The sequence below is a fragment of the Parathielavia appendiculata genome (assembly GCF_033297405.1).
Source record: "Parathielavia appendiculata strain CBS 731.68 unplaced genomic scaffold N657scaffold_2, whole genome shotgun sequence".
NCBI lineage: Eukaryota > Fungi > Ascomycota > Sordariomycetes > Sordariales > Chaetomiaceae > Parathielavia > Parathielavia appendiculata.
Window position 1 is genome coordinate 2,108,804 of NW_026944221.1, and position 23,489 is coordinate 2,132,292.

Below are 23,489 nucleotides of genomic sequence, written 5' to 3' on the forward strand. Positions count from 1 at the left end.
CTATCCAACCCAACGACAACCAGGCATCTGCAGGTACGATACCTTTCCGCTGCGAGCGGTTGTCGACGGTACATGTACTGGGCGGAGCCACGCATACACATATGTTTATAATCACAGCTTCGCTCTTCCGGATGTTGAACAGACCTACGGACCCTTACTGATCTTATTCCGATCTATTTTCACTGTTATTGTGCAGAAAGAACGAAGGGAGAGCGTTGCGCGGCGTCTGCCCAACCTCCTGGTTCAACCTTCAACCCTTGCTACACGTCAGCCTTTAACATCGCCAGTTGACTGCTGGTTGAGTGTTGAGTGGTTGCTTTCCGAGGCAGTATCCTGCCTCGGGATCACATAGCACAGCCATGAACGCGCAGGTATCGTTTCTAGTAAGTTTCCTCGCTATCTGTTGGCAAGCTGTTGTCAACTACAAAACAAACATCAACATGGAGCACTCATGGTCTCATTTCCCTTCCCTTAGGTATTAACAAGACCACTCCACAGGACGGGACCCTGAGTCTAATCCACATTCCTCTGGACTTGTACTCGAACCTCCTCCAGTCGATCCTTAAAGTCCTCCTTCCACCAAGTCAGGACCCGACCAGCCTGAAGGCTGCAGAGGGTCTGACCATTGAGAACTACAGCCATGCCTTTCTCAACATAAGCGTCACGCCCATCGAGTGCTCTATCGTCTGCAACTCGGCCTGGGCAGAATCCGTGTTCGAGCCCGCCATCAAACGCCTGCCTAAGGACCAGGCCAGGGCGGTAGCCATCTCCAAGGACACATATGCCGCCCTCAGCGTCTATGGCACGGGCATGGACGCCGGGTCGCGCGTCGCGGATTTGACGTCGCCGTTGGCTCTGGCGAATATCCCGATTTTCTTCATCACGACGTACTGTAAGTCCTCCTCCGCGTGGTCGTCAAAGAAGCGTAGGAGCCGTGAAGACGGTTGAGAGCAAGTTCTCTGGCACCCTCTCCACCATGAAACCCTCCACAAAAGTTGCGGCACGGCTGACGCGCAAGAGCAGATTCCGACTTCATTCTCGTCCCAGTCAAGGACCGGATGGCCGTCGAAAAGGCGCTGCTGGCCAAGGGCTTCGTCTTCTCCGAGGACGACGCGTCCCGTCTCGTGTCAGCCCAACCCTCGCCCACAGGCATCAACCAGCGCTTCAACTTTATCAGTCACTCCAGGGCGCCCAGCCAAGACAGCAGCAGCGACCCTCCCGTCTCTCCACCCCCACCGTCCAGTGTGAACGACCTCCAGCAGCGCACCTTCGACCTCCTCAAGCGGCGCAACGTGGTGCCCCACGTCGAGCCCGACCTCACTCTCGCGCAATGCACCGGCATCCGGCACCACCCGCAGCCCTCGGCGGTCATGGCGCTCTCGCGCGGCAGCAGTCACGGCAGCCGCCGCGGCTCGCGGCCGAGCTCGCGTCCCGGCTGGCTCGACACGGTCGACACCAAGCTGTACACGGCGCTCGTCTCGGCGCTGGCGTCGCAGCCGCGGTTCCTGAGCATGACGCTCGCGCACGAGGACCCGCCCAGCCTGCTGCTCGACAGGGAGCTGCTGGGCCTGTTTGGCGACTCGCTCGTGGGGCCGACCGACGGCGCGCTGGTGCCCATCTTTCTCGACCTGGCCGACCTGCCGTTCGAGGCCACGGGGATAGTTTCGGGCGTGGCTGGGAAGCTGGTGAGGTCCATGCGGATTGCCGACGGGGCGGAACTGTCATATCTGTCGACGGCCAGGGCGGGCGCGGTTATCTTGTCAAGGGAGCAGGCGGCTGTGGCGTTGGGCGTGTTGGGCCCTTTGCTCGGGGAGGAGTGAGCGGGCTGTGAAGGCTGCAAGTGTATGCTTGAAGTGAACGGACGGGCCATTGACAGGGGAAGGCAGAAAGCTACCTAGGTGGTGGCGTTCGGTTCCAAAGGGTCAGGGAGTTGCCGGTTGTTTGGTGGTTGAAACATCCAAAGGCGACCCCGTGGTTTGGCGAAACGGCGAGGCCGCATATGCCCGCCCAAAACCATGGGATCATATCCCAATACGGCAGTAAATTACCACACAATTCCTCTCTCGTTTGACTGCCCGATGCAGCTGTCTATTTGCCTGCCATCCGTCATTTGCCCCCTTTCTTCTTCCCACCGCTCCCCGTCGTGACCTCCTCCTTCAACAGCCCGGCCTTCACAAAGGCGTCCCTTGCCGTCTGGTTGATCAGGGCGAACCGCCTGGGGCCGAGCTTCTGGCCGCCGTACCACCGCGTGACGACAACCATGGTATCCCAAAGATCCATAAGCTGCATGAGATGTAACAGCCGTCCGCCAGCGGCCGTCTCCCCGTCGTCGTCACAGTCCTGGAAGCTGGTTCCGTTGGGCCCGCGGATGCGCCACGCCGTAATGTTGTGCGTCGCGGTGCGGACGCGCTTGTCGGACGCGAGCAGGTGGGCGAGGAACCCGGCCGCCTGTGAGGGTGAGGTTACCGGCGCGCAGCGGGCGACGAAGGTGGATTTGGACTCGGCGAAGGGGTCGGACACGGTCCAGGGTGGCGGCGGGCCCAGGGCGCCACCAGGAACGGCAGCAGTGGTGAGTTCGTCGGGAATATCCCCCAGGTGATGTGAGACAGCGGCATCATCTTCTTCGTCCTCGCCGTCCTTCTCATTGACGGCCGCAAGCAGCTCCTGAACCTTCTCAATCGCGTCGAACAGGCAGACTTGCCCTGGCTCGTAGACTTCACTCACGGCGTCGCGAAACAGGGCCAGGTCCCGGGCTGCAGTGCCGCGCTTCCCTCCGGAACCTGAACTGTGTGTGCCAAGCACGGTGGGCGGGACATCGGGGTAGGTTTGCGGGAACTGTAACCGCAGAGAAGCAGTGTCGCGGGGGAGTGTGAGGATGAAAATGGACGGGTCGTCGTAATGAGCTGAGTGGGTCAAAGTGTGCTCGCCATAGATGGAGTTGATGGCTTCTATTTCGTCCAGCAGAGCCTCCGACATTGCTTGCTGTCAAGGATGTTTAGGTTTGAAGGAGTTCGAGGAGGCATCTAGATCGAGTTGGACAAGTTGTGGTTTGGAAGATAGCTCAATAGTGAGAGCGAGAAGAGCGTTTTCAGCAGACGAAGTGGAGAAGACGGACTGGCGCACCATCAACTTAACTTTGCCCTAACACCTTGCTGATGGATGCAGGCAGTTGAAAACCTGGCTTCTATCCTCTGCGTCTCAAAGCAGAACTTAGGGTATTTTAGATATGAGTATATGCTCCATACCTGCCATTCCTCCCTCATATTCTTGTTTTGGGCGGAGACTGTCAGTACACGTCTCTCTTTGTACCTTAGGTATACGCTAGTACGAGGTCCGCAGACTTCGGTGTTCGAAGGTTGAACCGTCTCCCTTTCACAGATTCGTACTTTATGATGTGCACAGTTCCCTTCTGCTTCAGAAATTGACGAAAACGCCAACTGCAACTGCCTCAAGACTCATCACTTCTAGCGTATGAACGACAATGATGCAGCGGTCTGCCGACTCCGGTATCGTCCGGATTGCTTGGCGCCCCCTAGGCCACCCACCGAGCCACCCAACAAGGGAAACGAACAAGCACCTAAACGATAAGACTCACCGGCGCTCGGATGATCCCACCTCTACACAAGAATCGGCAAACTCACCAAGTGCAGCCTGACTCTCTCTTACGTTGCTCTGCACACTACAGGTAGGCTGCGGTCCACCGGACTGAACTCAACCACATCGCCTGCAAATCCCGAACATCGCCCGACCCCCCCTTCGCAAGTCCCGAGTCGACAAATCGACAATACACTCCCCGCTTTGGAAATCTATTGCAAGCTTTGCCATGGCCGCCGCCGTTGAGGACAAGATAAAGAGCGGCGAAGGCATCCATTGCGCCTTCTTCTATGGTGAGTTCTTGAGCCATTACGATCTGTCCCACGTGACGGACCGACAATGGAATATCACTGACTCTACCCGCATCAGGCACACTGGTATGGATGAATATGAAATAAAGGAGATGCACCCACTAGAGACACCTTGACTGACACTGCTTAGATGGTGCCCGACGTCTTTTACTTGGTATGTTACGGGGCCAAGGACGTCCCCGACGCCTACGCCAAACTTCACACCTTCCAACCAGCCATCCTCCACGGCTACTGCCGGCGCCGGGTGAGGTTTGCCGACTACCCCGGAATCACCGAGGACGAGGACCACCAAGTCTTTGGAACGTTCACTACGGGGCTCACCAGGGCAAACATGGCCAAGCTCGACTACTTTGAAGGCAGCCAGTATGAGCGCAGGACAGTCACGGTCAAGCTACTCGAAAAGCTGGGCAACCTCAAGGGTGAAGGCAACGTCGAAGGCGAAGAGAGGACAGCCGAGGTCTATGTGTTTCTGAACAAGAATGATCTTGAAGAACAGGAGTGGTAAGTACCAACCCCGTCCTCTCAGTCTGCAGGCGTCTTATTCTAGTTTCAAACAAGCCGGGACCGCATCGTTGACACAGGCATCTAGGGACTTGGAAGAGTTTCGCCGCGACAAGTTGAAATATTGGACTCGGGCTGGTTACGTGTTTGAGGGTGAGTCCTCCACGACGCTCTTTGGCACCGCAAACAACATGAATTCCCCAGCTTACTAGGCCCTAGACTGTGACCCAAATGACACGGCAAAGGTGGCCAGCCAATATTAGAGGACGACTCAGAGTTGTTAAAAGTTTGCTGGAGTAGCAGTTGATTGTATTCATTAGATCACAGTCTCTGATTAGGAGCCACCAGAATACTGCTCTACTGCTTTGAAGTCATATTTGGTACATTTGCATATCTCATGATCTCGTCATGATAGACTGCCAGGACCATTGTACCACATCTCAGCTTTGATCATGCAATACAATACGTGATAGCCGACTGGAGGCCGTGTATATCCTACTCGCGTCTATCCAAAAACCGAATCGCATCCTCAGCCGCTTCTCTCGACTCCTTGACGAACCCCAACCCCTCCCCAGCCATAAACATATCATGCGGCGCGTTCGGAATTTCATACACCCTCAACCGGTGCCCCGTCTGCTCCTGCACCTCGACCCACTTCAGAATATCCTTCGCAATGATTTCCTTTCCTCCAACTTGCACCCAAATCGGCACCTCCGTCTGAATACCCCTCTTGACAGGCGATATGTACGCATTGTCACACACCCGCCCGCCTTCCACCCCGTCATCCAACACCTCAGGCAAGAAAACCCGCAACGCCCACTCCACCAGCCTGGGCGGCACAATATCCCACTTGTCCTCCGCCCTGGCAATCAGCTCCCCAACATCCACACTCAGATCCGTCCAGGGGCTCCAGAGCAACACCCCGCCGGGCCGCGGCAGCACTTTTGTCTCCTCGAGATGCCTCAGCAGCGCAAGCGCCAGGTTCCCGCCCGCTGAATCGCCCGACAGGACAACGTCCCTCGCGTCTACGCCAAGCCGGCGGACCAGGTGCGCGTACGAAGTAATGGCGTCTTGCAGTGCGGCTGGGAATTGGCCACCGCCGCCACCGCCGCCGCCGTTGTATGAGTGTGAATGGAAGGCGAGGCGGTATTGAGGGCAGAAGACGGCCGCGCCGGAGTCGCGGGGAGAAGCTTGGAGGAGCAAGGATGCGCCAAAGGCCATGTCGCGGTCGCGACAGTCGAAGAGAACGTATGCCCCGCCGTGGAAGTGCAGGAATACGCGGCGGGGGCGGTTGGGGGCCAAAGTGTTCATTTGGTTTGATTCTCGGTTGAAGGGGGCGGGGAACCAGGTACCACCTATTGCGACTGGTCTGATGCCGTTTGCGTTGGGCTTAGCAATACCCGTGTAGATGGTTTCTTGCTGTTGGTTATGTTTGTTTGAGTCCGCCTGAGCCTCGAAAGGCTCGATGGTCACGAAGCGGTCCTTTTCTTTGCCCGGGTCGAGGGATTGTGCCGGTGAGAATCTAACCACGGATGCGTACTCGAACAGGAGACGCGTCATGGCGCGTACAAAGGCTTGTTGAAACGTCCAGTCGCGGATGGGCCGGAAACGGGGAATAGTATACATGAGCATCAGGCATGGGAGCTTGATGAGGGCCCTGACGACAGAGTAAACCGTGTAAACGAAAAACCCCGGCTGGCGGGTCCATATCGTCACCCTGCCCATGGTTTTGATTGAGAAATCGAATGATGTTTGTTGTTTGTTGGTGAGAGGTTTGGTGAGGGAGGGAAACTGTAGAGCAGGAGGGATCAAGAAGGTAACGTTAGCAGTTGCTGGGGTCATAGAAACGACTGGACGTCCAGACTGTGCCGCAACGCATCAACGTCCGGATCCTTGCATTTAAAACTCAGGTACTCCTCAATTCCTCCTGCAGTACATATACTAAAGTGCTTAGCACCTCTGCGTCAAGCTGGCAACGTGATGTGATGGCCCGGTCATCGGTTGTTTACCTGTCTGTAACGAGCTGAGGGCAGCTGGATTTAATGCGGCTCACTTAACTATGGTCTTCTAAGGTAGGGGGTGACAATGCTGTGTAAATTGCTCTCGAACTGGAAGTACCTCAGAAGCCCAGCAATACCGATTTATGATATTGTGCACATCCGAGAATGATTTGGGTCAGTGATGACAGCGCATGTTCGTTCAAGTGGACGATCACGCAACACGGATGATGAGCCTTAAATATTTGATTTCCCTTCACGAGTGCCCGTCCTCCTATACTAAACTCCTCAATTTTCGTTCTCCCAGAAGTGCTTTCTATAGAGAGCCTAATGTTCAAAGACATGAAAGCGGTGCGCTCCCCATCGACCTGGATCTGCCAAGTTTATGTGACTTCTTGGGAGGACAGTATTCACCGCACGAATGACCTGAAGAGTGCAAGTGGATCTCGCCGAGGGTTCTCGTCCAAATGTTGCCAGTTTGCACCAGTCAGTGGTTTGATGAGTAGGAGGTCGGGGTTCCCGATTTCAACAATCATCGGGTTATCGCCGCCGTGAGCGCTGTTGGCGTCTTCTGATGATTGCCACCGAAGCTTCAAATTTTCGCCTGTTGGCCCGTCTCAGCTCTGCAAAACGATGCAGCAGTCAGTTTCATTGCCAAGTAATGTTGTTTTGGACTTGCGGTTTCTGAATAGTGCCCCGGATAATCCGTACTTGCAGCGAATGATAGATGCTTGTGTGCTTGTGAGGATGCCGAGAGCTGTGGGTTAGGGTTAAGTTACCTTAGCCCGCTGCCCCACAGATTTTGAAACAAGCGACAGGAACCCAACGATCTGCGAGCACCTGGCACGTGTCGAAGGCTTCGCTCCCGGTTCAGTTGACAGAACTTAGAAGAACGTCTCGCAACAAATGCGCCGCCGCGGCGCTTGTGGCCAGGTTCCCGGTTGACAGGTGTTGAATTGCTTGGTATTGTACTTTATTGTACATACTTAGATTCATAGTAACGGCCACTTGGTGGAGATGAGCTGCATAACAACCCGCCGGCTTTCTGGCCTCTCTCTCTTGGGTTTGGGGAAAAGGCAACCTGAAGACGTCTGATTGAACAGCGCTACAAGAACAAACCTGAGCTATGATGGTCCATGGATCTCATAGACGCTTCTGGGCCAGCTCCTACCACTGAGTGTGAATTGAGAGTGCTAAGATCAAGCCCACGGAGATCGGATCCGGACCTGTGGGATTACTGTGCCCCACTCAACCGGGCCGCTTCCACTGCGCGCCTGTTACGTCTGCTAATCAGCTCATTTTCTTTCTCGGATTCACTTTTTCAGACTCACCTGCGTAGCTCTAACGTCGCGCTGGAGTCCCCACTGCCATCACAGGAGGCCACCTGAACGTCGACCTTCCGAAGTATGACAGCGCGAAAGCCCAATAAGTTTCCGTCTCGAAGCCGTTTGGCCTCTGCTAGAGACCTTGGTCTTACCGAGTCACCGAGGCCTCGAAGGATCACTTTTGCCTTCTTTCAGGCCGCGCCTGACATTCGAGAAGCGCCCCCAACACTTCGCCGTGCACCACAGCTGACGTCAACCTCAGTCACTCTCTCGTATTGGCTGGCATGCCGCGCCTGAAACGACAAAGGTTCATGAAGGTATTGCTACCGTCCGAGACCCTTGGTCGCCCGGGATGCGCTTCCGACACGTTTACACTTTTCAGTCAAAGGATCAGGCGTGAAGACGGGCCGCCTCCGGCTTCTAGCCGGCTTTGCTTACACTCTGAGGCTTGCTCATAAGCATCTCCCAACCCAGCTGATGTTCCGGCCAATGTCGCACTATGATTCAAAAGCGGTCGAGATCATAACTTGTCACGAGCCGTTGTTGCTCGCCCACCTTGCCTTTCGGCCATGAAGCCCAGCAACTGGGGAACTACCGTCCTCCTCAAGGCCATGAAGCATCAGCCTGTCGACTTCAACCGCGTTCCGCCGGCCCAGCCGCAACACAAGGGCTCCGTTTGCTGGGAGTCAACTACCCAAAGACCCACGAGGGGCTCCCTACCCGCATAGACTTTTACAGCCTGATGTTAGGTTTCCTACAGGCTTTTGGCTGCGTTCTCTCTCTCGTTGTGGTGGGTACAGGCCAAAATCTGCGCCGTCCATGGAGGCCAACACGTACCTCCTTGAAGGATATAAGGAGCCATCCAAGCACGCTTCGACGGTTTTGGTTTCTCATCCACTCACCCACTTACCAACCGCTCCGATCCTTCCTTTGGGGCTTCACTTCTTGAATTGCCTGGTGCAATCTCTTTTCTCACACTCCTTTTTCTTGAACTAGTATCTCGTTGACCGAGTCTGTCCCACACTCCTTTTTGGAGAACCTAATCTCGAACCAGCCCGAAACCCTCCTTTCCAATCATATTCTGTCTAATATTTCTGCCAAGATGCTCTTCTCCAAGACCATCGTTGCCGCTGGTCTTCTGACCACAGTCTCACAGGCTCACATGGTTATGCGGCTTCCCGTTCCTTATGAGACCCCGAAAATCTCTCCGCAAGACAACGGCCCGATCAAAGCCGATGGTAGCGACTACCCATGCAGGAACGCGGGCGGCGTGGACTACACAGGAACGGCGACCAAGATGGAGAAGGGCTCCAAGCAGAAGTTGGCTTTCACAGGCGGCGCAACCCACGGTGGCGGCTCCTGCCAGATTTCCCTGACCTACGACAACCCGCCCTCCGCGAACAGCGCCTTCAAAGTCATCCACTCGATCCAGGGTGGTTGCCCTATCAGGTCGCACGCCGGAAACTTCAACACCCAAGACGCAACCGTCACCCCACCGGATGAGTACGAGTTTACGATTCCCGACGACATCCCTACTGGCAACGCAACCCTGGCCTGGACCTGGCTGAACAAGGTTGGCAACCGCGAGTTCTACATGAACTGCGCGCCCGTCGACATCACCGGTAGCGAGGGCAGCGAGTCGGCCCTGGCTGCCTTGCCCGATATGTTCATTGCCAACATCCCGCAGGGCAACGGTTGCACAACGGTTGATAACGCGGATGTCAAGTTCCCCAACCCTGGCAAGTCGGTTGAGACAACTCCCGGCAAGGAAGCTGGCCTGGCCGCTCCCGTGGGCAACTGCGCTGGTAGCGCCGGTTCCGGCGGCTCTGGCTCGGGCTCTGCTACTCCTGCGGGTTCCACTGCTACCCCGGCTGTCCGTGGCCGCCAACCCGCCTTACGGGCCTAAGGGATGACCACGTGCTCTTCATCTCGACTGCCGGAAGCATAGCAAGATAAAGCTTGGATTGGCGCACATTCGTTGCGCACGAGCATGGTCGGTTCCGTCATGCTTCAAGATGGGTTAGGCCACTCGTTGCGGGCCACGAGAAACTTGGTGGGATACTCGCTTCGCTACAAGGGCCCGGGAACTCTGACATACAATACGACACATTCACTTGGAATCAGCCAAATACACATTCATTTGGACAGGGTTTTGGAGAAACGGCGGACCAGCTTTTGAACTAGACATTTCCTTCCTTAAGGCTCTGGGTAGCTAGAGTGGTTGGTGGTGGAGGACAGCCATTCCTTTGAGAATAGAACACGTACATTCCTTTGCACAAATAACTGCAATATGATTTGTGAATTTTGCTGGCTTGGGAGGACGGACATGGCAGCTCGAAGTCGAACTTTGAAGGTAAAATCCGTACAGTTGGATGCTTTTGCAGACGAATCCAGGACTTCAATGCAAGAGGTCATGGACGTGGAGGCAGATAAGATAGCTCCACAGTGGGCTATGTCTTGGCCCAAAACGGAGATCTGGAACAAAGCCAATCAGATCAACCCCAGCCTTGCCCCAAGGACCGGGATTCTATTGTTCCGCGCCTAGCGCAATCTGATTTCGCGGCCGCATCGCCCAGCTCTCGCGCCGCTTGGGAATTTTCGATCTACGCGCAGCGTGGAGAGCGCAGCCTTGCCATCCATGGCCATAAGTGACCTCACGTTGGGGTCCCTGAACAGTGATACCCGCCCCGGAATCTCCTCCGGCAACACCACCTAGGAAATTTGGAACCTGATTTTCTATTTCGCAATTTACGACAACGAGTGCGTATCTTGTTTACACCACCTCACTGTCCGACAGCCCTATGGAACCGTAGTGTGTGTCTCCGATAGCTCCCTCGATAGCTCGATGCGCATGAGCTAACTGCCGAAGGCCCTGTCGCAAGCCGATTTCAACTTCAACTGGTCTTCCGGTGACAATAACAGAGGCGAGCTAAGCTGCCTCCCCATCACTCGCAAGGGCGAATGTCGCAGCCATGGCGAGCAGTCTGATCGAGGATGTGGTGAGGAAGCTCAGTGTCCCGGAGATAGGTAGGCTACCGCACCCCGTCCAACCCCGTCCCGGCTCCCACTATTCACTTGCAGCGCTGCGTACGTTTTCCGGGCTAATCACAGCATCCCTTCACAGAGCTTCGGCTCAAGGTCGAAGCAGCATGTGCGCTGCGCGACAGTCTCGACCACTACACCACCGGCCCCGGCTACCCTGTCTTCCTCAAGCGACTGATGCCCGCATTTGTCAACATCCTCCGCCAACCATGCGTCTTCCAGACTACGCCACCCGATCAGATCAACGCGCAGAAACTGCGGAACTGCGTGTTAGAGATCTTCCACCGGCTGCCGACCTCACAGGTGTCCCCCGATCCGTTCGAGCCGTACGCTGAGGAGGTTGTCGATCTCTTGATGCATCTCGTCCGCAACGATAATGAGGATAACGCAGTGCTCTGCGTCAAGATCATTTCAGACATCATGCGGCATCAACACAAGATAATGGGGAACAAGGTTCAGGCCTTCTTGTCTCTAATCCAGGAGCTTTTTGAGCAATTGGACAGGGTTGTTCGGGAGCAGCTGGACAACACCTCGTCGACTGGGGCTCCCGCGCCGCCGTCCACGCCAGGGAGCACACAGACCACGTTTCTCCCACACCAGCAGTCGCCGAGGGCAGGGTCACCGATCGCCTCTGGAGCACCCGACTTCAATGTCGACGTCAGCCAACAGTCGAATCGCACATTGCTGAGGGGGATGCAGTCTTTCAAGGTTTTGGCAGAGTGTCCGATCATTGTCGTCTCGATATTCCAGGTCTATCGGTCGACCGTCGCGCAGAATGTGAAGGCGTTTGTGCCCTTGATCAAGTCGGCCCTGGTCTGCCAAGCCGCGGCGCAAGCTCAGGCTCACAAGGACGCCGCTGCTCGGGGCACCATCCACACCGGTGTGAGCCCCAACATCAAGAACCGCGCCGCCTTTGGTGACTTTATCACCGCTCAGGTCAAGACTATGAGCTTTTTGGCGTATCTGCTTAGGCAGTATTCGGGTCAGCTCACTGATTTCCTGCCCTCCCTCCCAGAGATCACGGTCCGTCTTCTGAAGGATTGCCCCAGGGAGAAATCAGGGGCGCGGAAGGAGCTCTTAGTGGCGATTCGGCACATCATCAACTTCAATTTTAGAAAGATTTTTCTGCCGAAGATTGACGAGCTGCTGGACGAGAGGACACTGATCGGAGACGGCCTTACAGTTCACGAGACGATGCGGCCCCTTGCGTACAGCATGTTGGCCGACCTCATTCACCACGTCCGGGAGAGCCTCACCCCCGAGCAGATCCGCAAGACGGTTGAGGTCTACACCCGCAACCTCCAGGATAGCTTCCCTGGGACCAGTTTCCAAACAATGAGCGCAAAGCTCCTTCTTAACATGGCGGAATTCATCGCTCGGATGCCAAACAAGGCCGACGCGCGCCATTATCTCATCATGATTCTCAACGCCATCGGCGACAAGTTTGCGGCCATGAATAGGCAATACCACAACGCGGTCAAGCTTTCTAAGTATTATGCCCAGCTGGCGACTGAGAACACGCCGGAAACCTATCTCCCTGATAAGGAGCACCCGCCCGATTGGGACGAGGTCGACATCTTCAACGCCATGCCGATCAAGGCGTCGAATCCCCGGGACCGCGCAGCCGATCCGGTTGTCGACAACAAGTTTCTCTTCCGGAACCTGATGAACGGACTCAAGAACACGTTTTACCAGTTGAAGAGCTGTAATCAACCAGGTGCTGTGGATTTGACCGCGGCCCCCGCCCACTGGACGGATGTCGCCTACGGCTTCACGGCCGAGGAAGTCAAGGTTATCGTCAAACTGTTCCGTGAAGGCGCCTACGTGTTCCGCTACTATGAGATCGAGAAGCCGGCATCCGAGTCGCCATACAGCTCGCCAGTCGAATACATGGCAAATTTCTACATGATTTCCAGTAGCAAGGAGGAGAAGGAGCTGCTCGAGACGTTCGCGACTGTCTTCCACTGCATCGACCCTGCCACCTTCCATGAGGTGTTCCAGCAGGAGATTCCACGACTTTACGACATGATTCATGAGCATACCGCCCTCCTCCATATACCCCAGTTCTTCCTCGCCAGTGAGGCGACCTCACCCAGCTTCTGCGGCATGCTCCTGCGCTTCTTGATGGAGCGCATCGAGGATGTTGGCTCGGCCGACATCAAGAAGTCCTCCATTCTCCTCCGGCTTTTCAAGTTGGCCTTTATGGCTGTCACTTTGTTCGCGGCCCAAAATGAGCAGGTCCTTCTGCCGCATGTCGTCGACATCGTCACCAAGTCCATCGAGCTGTCGACCAAAGCAGAGGAACCGATGAACTATTTCCTGCTGCTGCGGTCCCTATTTAGGAGTATTGGGGGTGGGAAGTTCGAACACCTCTACAAACAGATTTTGCCACTGTTGGAGATGTTGCTCGATGTTCTCAACAACCTCCTCCTCGCGGCTCGCAAGCCCGCCGAACGAGATCTCTACGTGGAACTCTGCCTCACGGTGCCTGCTAGGCTCAGTAACCTCCTACCACACCTCAGCTTCCTAATGCGTCCCTTGGTGGTCGCATTACGTGCCGGCACAGACTTGGTTGGGCAAGGGCTACGGACGCTCGAGTTGTGTGTAGACAATCTCACCGCTGATTACTTGGACCCGATCATGGCCCCGGTGATCGATGAGCTCATGACAGCTCTTTTTGACCACTTGAAGCCTCACCCATACAGTCATTTTCACTCCCACACGACCCTCAGGATCCTCGGCAAGCTTGGTGGGCGCAATCGAAAGTTCATGACGGATGCCCTTCCCGTCACCTTCCAGCAGTACGTCGACGATCGGTCAAGCTTCGACATTCGGCTCATTGGGTCAAGGCGAGACAGAGCCTTTCCGGCGCACCTCGGAATCGATCTTGCAATCCAGAAACTGATGGAAGTGCCGAAGTCAATTAAAGGATCTTCACCTTCGTCGTCAAAGCAATACGATCCGTACTACAAGAGGCAGGCTTTGAATCTCATCATTGCTCAGGTCAAACTGCGGGTTGGATATGACAATTTGCCAGATGATCTTCCCCGGCTTGTCCGACTCCAGGTTCAGGATCTCATTGCCCGCAACAAGGATGTCAGCATATCCGTCTTCGACGCCTCTGACAAGGAACGGTCCATCGCCAAAAAGAACGAGGAGGAGCATCTACTGAAGCGTCTGATCAAGGCCCTCATGTTCGCTCAGTCAATCCCCGATTTTAAAGCCGAGGTGGATGCGCTGCTTCTCAACCTTGCTCGCCACTTCACCATCATCGAGGTGGGACGGGCACTGGTCGACATGAAGAAGGCCTACAGCCCGTTTGACACAAAATCTGGCGAGGGCTCTCTCTTCGTCGACAGCAGGGTGCTGTCTGACGCCATCTTGGAGTCACTGGCTTCTGAGAACCCGGATATCCGGGATGCAGCTGACTCTCTCATCAAGGAGATGTACAACTCCGCCGTCACCATCTTTGGTTCTCCCACCCACGTTGCCCGCCTAACTTTCTTCAACAGCTTGGCCGCCACTTTCTGTCATGGCTGCTATGAAGAGGAGTGGTTTACCAAAACGGGAGGTACTTTGGGAATCAAAGCCCTTCTTACTGATATCGACCTCGGAGATATGTGGGTGGCGGCGAAGCAGATTGAATTCGTCCGCGCCTTGATGTATGTCATCAAGGACATGCCGCAGGATTTGCCCGAGAAGACGAGAAGGTCTGCCCAGAATACTCTCGAACTCCTCCTGACAAGGCTCACCAAGGACGTCAAAAAGGCGGACTGCTTGCCTGCTCCGCCGGCACCGGCACCGCAGCCACCCCAAACTCCGCAGAAGCTCTCTCGGATCGCCCAAATCATCGTGATGATGAACGGGGAGCTCTCGCACATGAACCGCCATGTACGCGACACCGCCCGGAGATCCCTCGAATTGATCGCCAAGGCAGCTGAAGCTGAAGTCTGGGAGCTCCTTGAGCCTCATCGCAAGCTTCTGCTCCAGCCAATCTACGCCAAACCCCTGAGAGCCCTGCCTTTCCCCATCCAGATCGGTTTCATTGATGCCGTGGCATACTATATGTCTTTAAAGCGCGACTTTGTTGCGTTTGACGAGAACTTGAATCGGCTGCTGATGGAGTCGCTGGCCCTAGCAGATGCGAGCGACGACTCTCTTGCCGGTAAGATACAAGAGTTTCGGACTCACGACTTCATCGTCAATCTGCGGGTCTCCTGCATTAAGATCCTCAGCAGTGCGATGGGCTTCGATGAGTTCGGGAGCGGTCCCAACAATCCTACAAGGATCAAAGTCGTCTCGGTCTTCTTCAAATGCCTGTACTCGGACTCGCAGCCGACGATTGAGGCGGCCAACGACGCCTTGAAAGCAGTCCTGCAGCACACTAGCAAGTTGCCCAAGGATCTGCTCCAGTCTGGCCTCCGGCCTGTACTTGCCAGTCTGCAGGACGCCAAACGCTTGACTGTCCACAGCCTTGACAACCTTGGCCGGCTGCTCCGGCTGCTGACGACCTACTTCAAGGTAGAGATTGGAGCGCGTCTCCTTGAGCATGTCAAGCAGATCGCCGAGCCCAGCTTTCTCCAGCAAGTCTCGTTTACCTTCTTCGAGCAACACAACTCGTTGAAGGTGATTGCGGCCGTCTTTAACATCTTCCACCTGCTGCCTGAAGCCGCCAAACAGTTCAAGGAGCGCGTCATCGATAACGTCCTTGATCTTGAGGAAAAGCTGCGGCGGACGCATCACAGCCCGTTCCGCCTGCCACTGTACAAGTATCTCAACAAATACCCTTCAGATGTGTGGGCCTTCACGTTGGGTAAGCTCGAAGAGCTGAAGTATGGCCGGTTCCTGTCTCAGGTCCTGCGGCATCCGGACAGCCAAGTGCTCCGGGATTACGGCGCAGCAAACGTCGAGTTCATTATCAAGACGTGCAACAATATCGTCAGCCAAGGCAAGGATACCAAGTATAATGCGTTCATCAACACCATCAACATGCTGGATGCCCTCTGCCAATTTCCCAACGCCCAGTCATGGCTGGATAATAAGGAGCACATCGAGTGGTTGAAGCAGGTTGGAAAAGAGCTTGAGCGAAACCTGAAGATGAACGCTTTGCCGCCAAACCTCCGGCTACCGGCCGATCAAGCCTCCGAGCAGCTCATGACCATTCTAACCAAGGCCCTGGCGCGGAATCCCAAGGATTTAGACCAGCTTTTTGGCCTCGTTGAGTCCATCACCACGGATGACTTACGTGAGACACCAGCCTTGCTCTCGCACATCTACAAGTACATCATTTGCAGCGACTCGGTGGAGTTTTGGAGGACCGTGGTTCTCCGCTGTCTTGAAGTCTACGCCGGGAGGACGGCATCGCAGCGAACCAAATGGTATCTGCTGCACAACATCGTCAACCCCATCGTTGCCATGGATGTGATGAGGCACTGGAATCGCGGGGAGCAGAGTAAGGGCCCGCGGTTCCTTGACAAGACCATAATCGACTCGATCAACACCAAGATCTGGAAGGTCAACCTGCCCGACCCCCAGGAAGATCTGTTGCAGCCGCGGATCGACCACACCCGCATGGAGGTGCTTCAGCTCTCGGCAATGATCGTGAAATATCACCACGCCATCCTCCAGGATGCTCGAAAGGACTTTATCAAGTTTGGATGGACCTACATCCGGCTGGACGATGTCATCAATAAGCATGCGGCCTATGTCGTGATCGGCTACTTCATCGCGCACTACGAGACTCCGGCGAAGATCGTCACGCAAATCTACTTCTCCCTCTTGAAGACCAACCAGAATGAAGGACGGGCGCTCGTCACTCAGGCTTTGGAACTGATGGCACCAGTCATGGCCAAGAGGTGCAACACAGCATTGACTGACCGCAACCCGGTCTGGGCGGTTGCTCCCCGCCGCATCCTCGCTGAGGAAAGCCAGAATGTGCAACAAATGACGTGCATTTTCCACTTTCTTGTGCGGCATCCAGACTTGTTCTACCACACTCGGGACAAGTTCGCGATGCTGATCATCCAGTGCCTCCGCAAGGTCGCATCCCCACCCAATCCGTCCAACGAGAGCCGGAAGCTTGCGCTCAACATGATGTGGTTGATATGGCAGTGGGAGGAGCGGCGTGTGGAGGGCAAGATGAGCGAGCCACTCCGCGATGCCTCCGAATCACCCAACACCAAGAAGCGCATGTTGGAGGACCTGCAGGCATCCTCCCCTTCGGCGGCGCGGCAGCCGGAGAAGGCTGAGTTCCAGATCCCGGCAATGGGCCGCCAGAAGATGATCAAGTATCTCGTGGAGTTCATTGCCCAGCTCAACGAACGGTACCCGCTCCCCTCAGCCAAGCCACGCGATCCTGCTGCAGCTGCCCTACAATCACCGTCGACCGAACTCTGCAAAAAGGCGATGACTCTGCTGTACAATCTTCTCCAGCCGCAATACTGGGGCGACTTGGACGTTGATCTGTTCCCCAATATCACCGACGTGGTTTTGGCCAGTGAGAAAGCAGCAGGCCTCCTGGCAGCGGATCCCTCAGACACGGACAAATACGATGATAAGTTCATCACCAACATCGTCAACACGTTGCAAGTCGTCCGCATTATTCTCAACTTCAAGTCTGACGACTGGATCCTTAGAAACATGACCCAGGTACAGAAGATCCTGGAGAAGTGCCTGAAATCAGAGAACCCCGAGATCCAAGACTGTCTGCATGTGGCCGACAAGAAATACGATGGTGACCGGGACATCAAGCCGATCGTCAAGCGTATCCTGGATGCCGTCCCGGAGGACGTCCCAATGGAGGATGCCGATGTCGATGGGGAGTCGGAAGCGCAAACCTCAGAGGCCATTGCGTTTCTCTCGGGAATCGCCACCGAGAGCATGGCTGCCTCAAATTACGTCTCTGGCATCAACCTCTTGTGGTCCCTCGGCCGTCGCAAGCCATCCACCATTGACCAGCACATACCCGCCATCATGAAGTCGTTGCAGTCAAAGCTTGCGCGGGATCACGTTTCGCACTACGCAGCCTTGGCGCATCAGGCCAGTGGTATTCGACCGCCGCAAGACCCGAATGCGCCGACCGAGATGAACGCCTATGATCTCGAGATCCAAACGGGCTTAATCCTCAAGGCAATCGAGGTGACAGCGATGCGTATGGAGATCCTTGGCGATAACAGGCGGCCCTTCCTCAGTGTTTTGGCGACCATCGTCGAGAAGTCTCTGCATGTGACTCTTTGCGAGAAGATCCTCGAAATGGTGGAAGGTTGGGTCTTCCGCTCAGAAGGCACGTGGCCGACGCTCAAAGAGAAGACAGCGGTACTGCACAAGATGATCTCGTTTGAGCATCGCCAAGATCCAACCATGTTGATGAAGTTCCTTGAGCTTGTTCTCCGCATCTACGAGGACCCCAAGATCACCCGGACGGAGCTGACAGTCCGCATGGAGCATGCCTTCCTCATCGGCACCAGAGCCCAAGACGTGGAGATGCGCAACAAGTTCATGACCATCTTCGACAAGTGCCTTTCCAAGACCGCGAGCGCCCGGCTGGCCTATGTCATCCTTTCCCAGAATTGGGACACTTTGGCGGACTCATACTGGCTCGCGCAGGCCTCTCAGCTCCTCTTGGGTGGCGTGGACATGAACCCTATCATCCAGCTTCACCAGGATGATTTCCGGACTCTGCAGCTTTCTCAGCTTTTTGGCATTTACTCCAAGGACACACGCGAGCCGGCCAACATGAGCGACGACAAGTACGAATCTTTCATGGCGAATCATCGGCGGTTTGTGGCCGAGCTCGGCGATATCAGGGTGCGCGACATTCTCGAGCCTCTGACCCAGCTGCAACACATTGATTCCGATTTCGCAAATGAGCTTTGGGTCGCACTCTTCCCGATGTTCTGGTCGGCGACAGCTAAGGAGGACCGACCTGATCTCGAGCGCGGCTTGGTGACCCTGCTGACTAAGGACTACCACTCGCGCCAAATGGACAAGCGCCCCAACGTTGTCCAATCGCTCCTGACTGGCGCGGTCAAGACATGGCCACATTGCAAAATCCCGCCGCACGTTCTCAAGTTCGAAGCTAAGACCTACGACGCGTGGTACACGGCGCTGTATCAGTTGGAGAACTCGGCCCTCAAGCCTGAGATTGACTCTGCGGCTGTCCGGGAATCTAACCTGGACGCATTGGTTGAACTCTACGCGTCTCTTGGCGAAGATGACTTATTCTACGGGACATGGCGGCGCCGTTGCCAGTTTGTTGAGACGAACGCTGCCCTGTCTTACGAGCAACATGGCATGTGGGAGAAGGCTCAACGAATGTACGAGACGGCACAGATAAAGGCTAGAACCGGTGTCATCCCCTTTTCCGAATCGGAGTACATGCTTTGGGAGGACCATTGGGTACTCTGTGCTCAGAAACTGCAGCAGTGGGAGGTTCTCCAAGATTTTGCCAAGCATGAGAATTTCCAGGATCTGCTCCTGGAATGCGCGTGGCGGAATCCCGAGTACTGGCAGAACCAGGAGAACCGCGACCAGCTGGATACTTTGATCAAGGGTGTCATGGACGCGCCGACACCGAGGAGGTCGTTCTTCCAGGCATTCATGTCCCTCCTGAAGCTGCACAACAAGCAGGAGACCATGCAAGATTTTAACCGAGTCGTCGACGAGGCCATCCAATTGTCCATTAGGAAGTGGCATCAACTCCCCAAGCGCCTCACCGCGGCCCACGTCCCGGTTCTGCAAAACTTCCAGCAACTCGTTGAGCTCCACGATGCCAGCGTCATCTGTCAGAGCCTCACTGGCACAAACGCCAATAACCTGGACGTGAAGTCAGGAGAGCTTAAGCTGCTCCTCGGGTCTTGGAGGGATAGGCTCCCGAACACGTGGGACGACATCGTTGCATGGCAGGATCTGGTGACTTGGAGGCAGCACATCTTTGGTCTCATCAACGGAACCTATCTGCAGCTCGTGCCTCCCCAACCCCAAAATGCGGGAGGCGTGTCGTTCGCATACCGCGGATATCACGAGACGGCTTGGATCATCAATCGCTTCGCTCATGTTGCCAGGAAGCACGCCTTGCCGGATGTCTGCATCAGCCAGCTTAGCCGCATTTATACGCTTCCCAACATCGAGATCCAAGAAGCGTTCCTCAAGCTCAGGGAGCAAGCCAAATGCCACTACCAGAATCCCGACGAGCTGACGAGCGGGCTGGACGTGATCAACAACACGAATCTCAACTACTTCAGCGCTCCGCAGAAGGCCGAGTTCTACACGCTGAAAGGCATGTTCCTGGATAAGCTCGGGCAGAAAGAGGAGGCCGACAGCGCGTTTGGCACGGCCCTTTACTTTGACATCACGGCGGCGAAGGCGTGGGCAGAATGGGGCTACTTCAATGACAGGAAGTTCAAGGAGAACCCTACCGACCTGGGGGCGGCAAAGCAGGCCCTTACCAGCTATCTGCAGGCTGCATCGAGCTACAAGAATCACAAATCGCGGAAGCTGATTGCGCGGATCCTGTGGCTCCTGAGTCTGGATGACGCGAACGGCACAATCGCGGCAGGGTTCGATGACTTTAAGGGCGAGATCCTTGTGTGGTGGTGGATCACGTACATTCCGCAGCTCCTAATTGGGCTTGGGCACAAGGAGGCACCCAGAGTGCAGAATATCCTCCTCAAGATTGCTAAAACATACCCGCAGGCGCTGTATTTCCAGCTCAGGACAAACCGGGAGGACATGCTCCAGATCAAGAAGAATCAGGAGGCCAAGGAGCGGGCGAAGCGCGGCCCGTCAGCGGCCAGCAAACCCAACGGTTCTCCTCAGTTGACTAAGAAGGACCCTACGGCCGGTGGCGGCGATTCCCGACCAGCCACGGCTAATGGGGAGGCGGCCGGACAAATCAAGCCGGAGCCGAAGGCGGAAGGGGCAGATGGCAGCGCAGCGGCCGCTCCGTCAGCCGCGGCAAACGGTCCGGCACAGAGTGAGCAAACCGGCAGCGCGCAAAAGAAGCAGCCTTGGGACCTCAGTGAAGAGATCATGAGCGTCCTGAAGACGGCCTTCCCGCTGCTCGCGCTGTCCATGGAGACTATGGTGGATCAGATCCAGAAGCACTTCAAGTGCCCTCCGGATGAGGACGCTTATAGGTTGATCGTTGCCCTCCTCAACGACGGCCTCGCCTATGTCAGCCGCATGCCGACGTCGTACGCCAAGGATGTGAAGCTTCCTCCTGCCACCGAGAACAACATAACGCGTTTCGCGGAGACAATCCTGCCGAGTCACATAAGAGGGACTTTCGAGGCAGATTTTGTCAAGGTCAAGCCGACCATGTACGAGTACATCCACAACCTGCGCAAGTGGCGCGACAAGTTTGAGGAGAAGCTGGACAGGCGGGCGTCGCCGGTGCCGCTCGAGAGTTTTGCCCACTACTCACCGCATCTCAGTGAGTTCCGATACCAAAAGTTTGACGACGTTGAGGTTCCGGGCCAGTACCTTCAACACAAGGACAAGAACCAAGATTTCGTCCGCATTGACAGGTTCTTACCCAACGTTGACCTCGTGCGCACCATCGGGACTTCGCACAGGCGGCTCAAGATCCGTGGCCACGACGGCAGTGTGCATCCGTTTGCCGTGCAGCACCCGGCGGCGCGACATTGCCGGCGTGAGGAGCGCATCCTGCAACTGTTCCGGCAGCTCAACCAGACGCTGGCTAGCAAGAAGGAGAGTAGGCGGCGGGATCTGCAATTCACGCTACCGCTGATGGTACCTCTTGCGCCTCACATCAGGATCGTGCAGGAAGACACCACATACATCACGCTCCAGGGCGTCTATGAGGACCACTGCCGCCGGAACGGAATACAAAAGGACGAGCCAGTGCTGTTCACGATGGAGAAGCTTCGGGGACTTGTGGATGTTAAGGGACCAGTAAGGTTCCCCAACCACACAAATGTACAAGGACGCGAGCTGACGAGATGTGACTTACAGAAACCGCCTGAGCACGCAGTCACGGCGCGGATGGAGGTGCTGCGGGCGATCCAGGAAAAGTACGTGGACAACACAGTGGCGCTCGAGTACTTCCAGGGTGCTTTCCCCGATTTTTCCGAGTTCTGGCTCTTCCGGCGGCGCTTCTCGTACCAGCTGGCGGCGCTGACGTTCATGACATACATCATGCACATCGACAAGCGGTACCCGCACAAGATCAACATTGCACGGGGGTCGGGCAACATCTGGGGCTCGGAGCTCGTCTGCTTCATGGCGCCCAACCGGCCCTACTTCCACAACCAGGAGCCGGTCCCCTTCCGGCTCACGCCCAACCTGCAGACGCTCATGGGCCCGCTCGCAACGGAGGGCATCTTTTCGTGCTCGGTCATGGCCATCGCGCGGTGCCTGACGGAGCCGGAGCTGCAGCTCGAGCACGCGCTGACGCTGTTTGTGCGCGACGAGATGATGTACTGGTTCACAAGCTCGCACCGGGCCATGAACGTGACCGAGAACCAGCTGCGCGAGACGGTCCAGGCCAACAGCGAGATGATTGTCAGGAAGGCCGTGTCGCTCGCGCAGGCGCCGGCCGGAAACCTGCCCGCGCATCAGACGGTCATTGACCTGATTGCGAAGGCGGTGAATCCGATGAACTTGGCCATGTGTGATGCGCTTTGGATGCCTTATCTTTAGGCTGGTGAATGGATGGATGAGTTGGGGGTTGGTTGACAGTGGCCGCCTGGGTTTTGCTTGGTTCGCTGGAGGCAGCGTCTGTGTAGTTCTTGCTTGCGGAGTAAGTAGTTCTTATGTTTGTGTACTTTTATGGGAGTTGGGAATGGCAAATGGGGTAAAAGGGGGAGGCATTTGGAGTCGAGGTGGATTCAGGTCCGGAACAGGAGGCATTGGTGGCAGTGTTGTTTGACAAATGAAGACTATCATAGGGCGCCACGCATCTCTGAGAAAATGAGTTAAAGTCTCAGTTTAACTTCGTAAAATACCTCTACCACGCCAGATGCTCAGGTGAGTGTTTCATAAGCACGAAAGATCGTCCCCTCACATCTTAGAGAGCAACTCTCTTCAGGATCAAGGGAGCTAATTTAAACTAGATAACCCTCTTCGAGGGGGAAGATAATTCTCATTTAACATCTATTTTCAGGTTAAGATTCACTTTAGGAAGGAGCGTCCGTTAGATCCTCTTTTCAAAGTTAGAGATTCTCCTTCATACTAAAGGTATGTTGGTGTCAGTCACCTGAGCATTTTGACGGTTAAATATTTCAGCTTTGTCACGAGCAGAGGGCCACTGGCATAGGCAAGGCTGCGGAAAGACCTCTATAATGTGTAAAATCACAAGAGTGGAAGAAATAAAAGAGAAGCTGGAAGAACTCTCGCGATGTAGGAGATAAAATGCCAGAGCAAGTGGCGCACGCGCGAGCAAGGCAAGCGCGCACCTCGACGGCAGATGCCGTCACAAGCTTGAGAGAGTATTTTACAGCGTTGGGAGCCTACTACACTTCATTTTCGTAGATGCCGGTGGCGTCCTATGGTAGTCATGATTTAATTGCAGGGTTCGTACTCATTCGGACCGTGATGGGGTCCAAGAACGCCAGTGATGTTGCTGCAACAAAACGGCCGCCCGAGCCGATGCTGGAACTAGGGAGGTTTGACCCGACCTGAGACCGATCAGCGGTTCCGAATGGGGGATCCGGGGCTGGGTTGCCGACAACCCCGCATTGCTTTCCGACGGGACTTGT

The 23,489-nt window shown here is 55.6% G+C and overlaps 6 protein-coding genes across 6 annotated transcripts; 4 read left to right on the plus strand and 2 right to left on the minus strand.

The window, feature by feature from the left end:
* The first annotated feature begins 135 nt into the window (after positions 1–135).
* N657DRAFT_209620 (uncharacterized protein) lies at positions 136–2,076 on the plus strand. The gene is made up of 3 exons (XM_062786240.1): positions 136–383; positions 499–892; positions 1,024–2,076. The coding sequence occupies exons 1-3, from the start codon at positions 360–362 to the stop codon at positions 1,818–1,820; spliced, it is 1,215 nt and encodes a 404-aa protein (XP_062651183.1). The 5' UTR covers positions 136–359; the 3' UTR covers positions 1,821–2,076.
* Positions 2,077–2,106: 30 nt separating this feature from the next.
* On the minus strand, positions 2,107–2,976 carry N657DRAFT_565953 (UPF0029-domain-containing protein; the record flags this gene model as incomplete). The annotated part of the gene is made up of 1 exon (XM_062788394.1): positions 2,107–2,976. The coding sequence occupies one exon, from the start codon at positions 2,974–2,976 to the stop codon at positions 2,107–2,109; it is 870 nt and encodes a 289-aa protein (XP_062651184.1).
* Positions 2,977–3,627: 651 nt separating this feature from the next.
* Positions 3,628–4,808, plus strand: N657DRAFT_641404 (uncharacterized protein). The gene is made up of 5 exons (XM_062792137.1): positions 3,628–3,887; positions 3,964–3,971; positions 4,036–4,406; positions 4,495–4,559; positions 4,626–4,808. The coding sequence occupies exons 1-5, from the start codon at positions 3,824–3,826 to the stop codon at positions 4,667–4,669; spliced, it is 552 nt and encodes a 183-aa protein (XP_062651185.1). The 5' UTR covers positions 3,628–3,823; the 3' UTR covers positions 4,670–4,808.
* On the minus strand, positions 4,774–6,250 carry N657DRAFT_641407 (alpha/beta-hydrolase; the record flags this gene model as incomplete). The annotated part of the gene is made up of 1 exon (XM_062792138.1): positions 4,774–6,250. A coding segment is annotated over one exon (1,349 nt), but the record flags the coding sequence as incomplete, so codon positions are not given.
* A 2,635-nt stretch (positions 6,251–8,885) lies between these two features.
* Positions 8,886–10,005, plus strand: N657DRAFT_641410 (lytic polysaccharide monooxygenase). The gene has a single exon (XM_062792139.1). It carries the CDS (start codon positions 8,891–8,893, stop codon positions 9,632–9,634), a length of 744 nt encoding a protein of 247 aa, XP_062651187.1. The 5' UTR covers positions 8,886–8,890; the 3' UTR covers positions 9,635–10,005.
* A 336-nt stretch (positions 10,006–10,341) lies between these two features.
* On the plus strand, positions 10,342–22,717 carry N657DRAFT_641411 (uncharacterized protein). Its single transcript, XM_062792140.1, has 4 exons — positions 10,342–10,542; positions 10,598–10,755; positions 10,853–21,684; positions 21,745–22,717. Exons 2-4 carry the CDS (start codon positions 10,701–10,703, stop codon positions 22,429–22,431), a joined length of 11,574 nt encoding a protein of 3,857 aa, XP_062651188.1. The 5' UTR covers positions 10,342–10,542; positions 10,598–10,700; the 3' UTR covers positions 22,432–22,717.
* Positions 22,718–23,489: the final 772 nt, after the last annotated feature.